This window comes from Corvus brachyrhynchos, unplaced genomic scaffold (assembly GCF_000691975.1).
Source record: "Corvus brachyrhynchos isolate BGI_N302 unplaced genomic scaffold, ASM69197v1 scaffold53, whole genome shotgun sequence".
Classification (NCBI taxonomy): domain Eukaryota; kingdom Metazoa; phylum Chordata; class Aves; order Passeriformes; family Corvidae; genus Corvus; species Corvus brachyrhynchos.
Window position 1 is genome coordinate 11,130 of NW_008237681.1, and position 6,755 is coordinate 17,884.

The 6,755-nt window shown below is 39.5% G+C and overlaps 1 protein-coding gene across 1 annotated transcript in view; it reads right to left on the reverse strand.

Moving 5' to 3' along the window:
• Positions 1 to 2,260, reverse strand: part of LOC103614149 (glycerol-3-phosphate dehydrogenase 1-like protein) — a 6,387-nt gene extending 4,127 nt beyond the window's left edge. Inside the window, exons 1-2 of the mRNA XM_008632032.2 lie at positions 2,058 to 2,260; positions 1,181 to 1,321 (exon numbers count right to left, since the gene is read on the reverse strand). Of these exons, the coding sequence (XP_008630254.2) occupies positions 1,181 to 1,321; positions 2,058 to 2,165 (249 nt within the window). The 5' untranslated portion in view covers positions 2,166 to 2,260. The remainder of the gene's footprint in view (positions 1 to 1,180; positions 1,322 to 2,057) is intronic.
• Between the last annotated feature and the right edge of the window lie 4,495 nt (positions 2,261 to 6,755).

A 6,755-nucleotide genomic window follows, 5' to 3' on the forward strand; every position in this document is an offset into this window, starting at 1 on the left:
TTTTTTTTTGTTAAATATAGCCATTAATCAACACTCCATTAGAGCACAGGTAATTAGTACCCAGAACAGTGATTCCAAGGGAATACAGGCCCAGGACCCTGACTTCACATATGCTGACATAAATCCTCATTCAGTCCACCAGTTTCATTAGTTATTCCTGTCACTAAGAGAATATAAATCACATTTAGCAAATTAAAGGAGAATAAAGTTTATCTTGAGCACTTTTAACAGTGCCTTATTTTACCCTTCTACAACATGAGGAGTTTTTCTACAAATTGCAGCAAGAACATTTTGGAAGCATTACTTTTTCATACATCTCAGCAATACACCAGGTCAGCACTGACAAAACAATAGATTTGATGGGTTTTGTTAGCCAAACTAAAGAGACATGCTTGCAGTAAGCAGTGATACGGTTTTTTTGTTCTTTTTTGAGCACAGTTCCATAAATGTATCATTTTCCAGAAATGACAGGAAACAAAGGAATATGTGCTGAGAAAATGGCCTACAAAGCAACAACAAACCAGAATCTTCCAAACCTTATGGGAATAGCTCATTATTGCCAGCTAAACATACAGAGGAAAAAAGCCCACCCACCCAAAAACAATCCCAAGAATAAACTAATCCACAATTTTAAATTTTCCTGCCAGCAAAATTACAAACACTCCAATGAAATGCCTCCTGCACTTCTGCCCTCTCCTATTTCCTATGCTCAAACTGTCCGGGCAATGCTGAACAGACTCTCTTGCAACATAGTATTTGACATGAACAAGAACACTATCCTCTCAGTCACATGAAATTCTCTCAGCAGTTCTTGAAACTATCAACTCAGCATGTGGGATGTGCATTAACAATCAAAGCATTATGCTTGTGCTCTGTTCTTCATCTAATGATGCTTTTGGAAACAACAAATAAAAGACTGGAAAGTTTAGTGGTGCAAAACATATTGACTCCCTCTTTCTTTCTGAAAGTCTTGTGAAGAGCCCCATTTTCCTCTTCCTGCAAGCACTGCACAACAATCCACTAATGACCAAGACAAATTCTAATTTTACACCTAGAAAGGTTTAATGGACCAATCAAGTGAATAATGCACGGAGACTTTTCATATCAAAATATCAAGTCACCTTGTCTTAGAAGATTCCACGACACATTCTCGGTTATTAGCGCACAGTGTTTATTATACCTTTATGAGAGTTATGCCGAGCGCTTTCCTGGGTACTCGTCCTGTGATTTCATCGCAGACTTTATGAATGAACTGATGAGGAATAACAAAAACCAGCAAGTCTGCATCCTGTACCGCTTCCTTAAGGTTTGGGATAGCAACCTGTGTAGTTATGGGAAAGAAAGGCTGCATAACTTTTCAAAATTAACACTACACACAAGTGTTATCTGATAAAGTAAAAGCAGAATCACAGAATCAATCTGAATCTGAGATCATCGAGTCCAACCTGTGACCGAACACCACCCGGTCCACTAGACCATGGCACTGAGTGCCATATCCAGTCTTTCCTTAAACACCTCCAGGGATGGTGACTCCACCACTTCCCTGGGCACCCCATTCTACTGTTTAGCCACTCTTTCTGCGAAGAAATTCCTCCTAATGTCCAACCTGAACCTCCCCAGTTTGATCTTGAACACCAGTAGTTTGGTTTTATGCTGAATGCTACAAACGTAGTTTCATCAGTTTCATCACTGAAAAGAAACAGTAGCATAAACTTCCTAGACCAACAGCTCCAATCCAAAGTTGAGGCCAATTTTATTTTTGATGGGTATAGGCAAAGCTATTAATCTTGCTCTTGTTTTCACATTTGCTTTCTTATACAGAAATTGAAGTAACATAAAGACAACAGCAAGACCAAAAAAGAAAGAGTGCATTGGATTTACTTAACTACATAATTACATAATTTTACTTGTTTGAATCTCTGATGTCATCAGTAGAATAGCATAGTCTGAAATATTACAAACCCTAGAGGTGTTAACAAAACAAATTTCTAGCTCCATTTACAGCACAAGCAATGTTCCCTCTACTCCATAACTATAATTTAGCTTCTGAGCCTTACCACATTATCTGGCAGCTTGTATCCAGGGAGATACTTTACATTTTCATGTTCATGATTTATGATATCTGTCAGTTTTCTCCCATTAATATTCTCCTCGAAGACCCACATCTTCACTGTGGAAGCAAACTTCTGCAATTTTTTTACATTATTACCTATTATTTTGGCAACTGCAGAACCCCTGCACAAAAGAAAACAAAAATAGTCTTAAAAAATTATGGTTTTGCTGTACAAAAAAAGAGATTGTCTTTAAAACAATTACAAATTCACAGATTATCTGATCTGTTACCATACAGCATTTTGATATAGTAAAATAAGTGGAAAAATACACTAGTCATTCACACCTGCTGCTTTCTCTCAACTACAGCTAGAGTAGTTTGGACTGAAGCATTTACTGAAACGTCCTTATTTATTTTGTTTTCTTATTGGCTATCCACTGAGAGTTTAGGTTCCTGTATTTCCCCAAATCAAATTGTATCTTCAAAGCTGAGGTAAAAGTGACATACTAAACTTGCTCAAATTGTCATTTTCACCTTTAAGAGATGGGAAGCTTCTTTTCTAAGATGACTGACTCATCAGTTGTTGTACAATACTGATAGCCATTGAAAGCCAAGAATAATTTATATGTTGCAGAAGTTATAAGCTTTATGGCTGTGCAGCCAACCTCACAGAACTTAATTATTGCAACAGCATTCTCTGAAATTGCAGGCAGACAAGTCCATTACTGTTACCCTCATATTCTCCCCAAGAACAGCATACAGTGAGATCTATATTATGGTGATCAATTTTACTTCCCAAAACTCTAAGCAATAATGAAATTAATCACAATTATGAGAGGAGGAACAAACACAATCTTCCCTTTCATCATTCTATTAAACCTGTTAACCTAAGTTCCTTTCATGAGGTAGAAGGTAGGTTCATAATTAGTGATAACCTACTAAGGAGATACAAAAAAATCTTAAGAGATGCGATAAAAATACAGAGTCATTGATCTGAGGCTTACGGGTGTGTGTGTGTGTGCGTGTGTGTGTAAACTGCACACTTTACTAGGAGGTAAGAACACTGACTTTTCCAATCTAGTTACACACACACAATCCCCTAAATTTATATCGGACATTGCTTGTAATAAACCCATAGCTGGCGACTAAACAAAATGGATTCATTCTACTTCAAGAGCTTTTGATATGGCACAACTCATTGCGCTGTATTAAAGATGTGTGCTAGCACATGGCTAAGATCACTTTCTAAGTAGCGGCAGAAAAAAATTTAGTATCCTAAGCAGACCTTTTATCGTGACACTATAAAACTGTATGTCTTAAAAGACTGGAATTTACTTCTCTAATAGCACTTCACACACTAAAAATGCCCCTGGGTTCAGGAGGTGATACAGAAGACAATTGCAAGCCATCTTTTATCAAGCTCATACAGCATGGTTTCTGTTGCACTGGTATACAGCTCACCAGCTCAGCCTCCAAATGACAGACCCGTACAACCAGCAGACCTCACATTCAACACAACACGGGTACGTCTTCCTCAGACAGTGCTCTGCGCTCCTTGAACAAAAGCATTTTTACTCCTACAGATTTATATACAAAGTTGGGATCCTGGCAAATCCACTGCCTTCTGGTTTGAACTTCACTACACATTCTCTGTGCTTGCTGGTAACAGAGCAAGACAGAAATAACTGATTCAGCAACTCTCTGACTGGGATTTTCAGTCTGCCAGCAAAAAGTCTGGCAGTGTGGACTACTTAAGCACGACATTAATTGCATTACTATTTAACACTTAAATGCCTGAGCTGTCTTTTTTTTTTTCCCACCCCTTGAATGCAGTATTAAAAAAAGTGAAGATTAGTTTCTTAATTCAAGAAGGTTCTCCTGACTGGCTTCTCCTGTTTCTCATTTCCCATGATGTTGCAACCACTCATTTGGACCATTTCACAGTCGGTCTGCTTTCCCTTCATCACTTTTTAACTAAAGCACAAAGTCAAAAAACTCCTTAACTTGCCCTGATAACAGCAGCAATGGAGGTCACAATATGCAAGTGCAAATGATATAATTATCTAGCTCTACCACTGTCCCTGTAAAATCACCTCAGTTAAGCCACAGTTCCTCCCAGTTTTCTGCAAGTTCCTAGCTGCATAAACACCTCTGCCCAGTAACTTCCCATCTCTTCCCAAATTTTACAGCTTCTGTTCAAGTTTGGCAATCAGGTTAATTAACAACTGGTCCCAAGAAAACAGGGAGGGATAAATTCTGGCTGCGCACACCTCATTAACCTGCCGTGGAAGTGTTATCAGAAGAACAGGCTACAGTACAGGATTAAGGCAGAGCTTGTAGTGCTTTAAATGACTCTGGGCATTGTCCTGGAATCCCAGGGCTTCAAGGCATACTCCCAAGGTGTACTCTCTCCACATCCCAGACAGCTTACTTTATGCCCTCTGTTAAAAGATTCTAACACAATCACTTATCCACCAGCTGAGCAACCCTAAAAGGGCAAGGCCGGCAGACACCACAGCTCCTGCCCTTCCGTGCTGAGCCATCTGTCCTGTCCCATGATCTTCCATCAGGTGTCAAGTGACCCCTGCCAAGTCAACTTCATTGTTAAGGTGACCTTCCCTTAGCAAACCAACCAAACAAGTCTGATTGGAAGTAGTTAATCAACCACGGTACACTGGATTAACCCTTCCAAAGCTACTGTCCTGCCAAGCTCCTTTAGGGTTTTTTTCATCCCAGATATAGGTTAAAGACTTGTCTGATGGAATCATCTCACACAGAACCCCAAGACCCACTGTCTCTAAACTGCTCAAATGCCGAACCCCACTCAGATCAACTACTTACATGCTTACAATTTAGGCACCACCAATCACACACTCCTATAATTCGGGCTTCAAAAATATATAATCCCCAAACATCAATGATCAGATGTTTATAAAATATATAATCCCCAAACATCAATGATCAGATGTTTATAAATGCTTCCATTTCTTTCTAGTTACCTGCTTTAATGCACTAAATACTAAAACTTGAATTAAATATTTTAGGACCGCAGGCACCAGTTCATAAAAGGCACTTACATGGTACACAAATTTGGTCCAATTTAGTTTGATGGTTACACATATTACTGAATCACAGTGCTCTTTGCAGTCAGGGTTTGGTGTCTGTCATCCCATGGATTTTGAGGAAGAAATCACCTACCTCTCCAAGAATTACTGTTTTCAATTTTTGGTTACTTTGGTTTCTGCTTTCCTGACACAAAAAACCCTGCCATTACATACGAATGAAGCCATAAGTTATTTAAATACATTTATCCCCAAAAGAAAGAGAGAATGCTTCTACCAGGCATCAGCGTTTTTCTTTCTCTCAGCATAGGAGATAAGGGCATTTTGCCACCAACTCATCCTATTAGGCAGCTTTTCTTATGTATTAAACTGATCCAGTGAGGTGAAAACAAAATATATTTGCATGTGGTTATTGCTAGTAGGCAATAGCTACAAATCCTTTTGCTTCTGTGTTTTGCAGTGAATCAAATATAAATGCAGTCAAACTTCCTAAAACTTTTTCTAGATTTCAAGTATGGAACAACAGCCACAACACTCCTAAAAGATGAGGTCTAACTGCGTAATTTCCTTGTGACATATAGTGCAATGCACAGTATCTCCCTATTCATCTTACAAGCTGGTGCAAGGAAAGCAAGAGATGCTGCACTGAAACATCAGCCATTCCCTCAAGAAGACACCACAAAGAAAAATAAAACTTGGCAGCTGCTGATATTTTTAACAGCAGCAAAAGCCAACTGCATGGAGTGGGCAGGGGGTGAGCAACAAGTCTAAGATCATCCTGACAACAGACTGGCAAGTTTGCTTTAATAAAACATAGTACCTTGTTCTACACGGAACTCCTTTGAGTTTAATGTCTTAAAACCCAATGTTACCCAAATAAAGTGTGCTTAGCATTAGTAATTGGAAGTGACAGACTGTGAAGGTATATTTCTATAACACATTGTACTTAATTTATTCACTGTAAAGAGGGACGTGGCATAAGAACAGTGATCAGGAACGGTAGGAAAATGGATAAAGCCAAAGAAATAACTAAAGAAGATGAAGGGTTATCAACATGATACTCCTCGAAGAATGACGTCAAGTAAGTGTATTGCTTTCACTGGATGAAGAAGCAAGTTTATTTAGGTCTAATTATAAACTAGAGATAGAGACAGCAATAAAAACTTGTCTCAAGCTCTCAGTGGGCCTCAGCATAATCAATCTGGGGCGGGGGGGAAAGAAGGTATTTCAAATAACCTAGTGTCTCGCAATTCTTCTTTGAACTGTCTTGGAAAATAGGCACATAGGAACACAGAAAACCCCGAACAACACTTTTGTAGACAAGTGAGGTTGTTAGTGAAGCTCTACAGGCAGGGAGTAGTTGAAAAAAAAATTTTTTTAAGGTACAGCATCTTTAATGTCTACGTCATCTGATAGCGGACAAAGCACACAACAAATACCAGGTTAAAAATATCCTAGAACAACTTCTTCGCAGAACATGCGGGTGGTTTACAAGCACTAAAACTGCGTGCTCGATTCTGCCGCTTCTTCCTCCGAGTATGTCAGGGCAGCACCTCCGCTCCGATGGAGCCGGGGGCAGGACGAGCCCCCGGCACGGCAGGACGAGCCCTCCCGCACGGAACAAGCGCGACCCAGAGCCC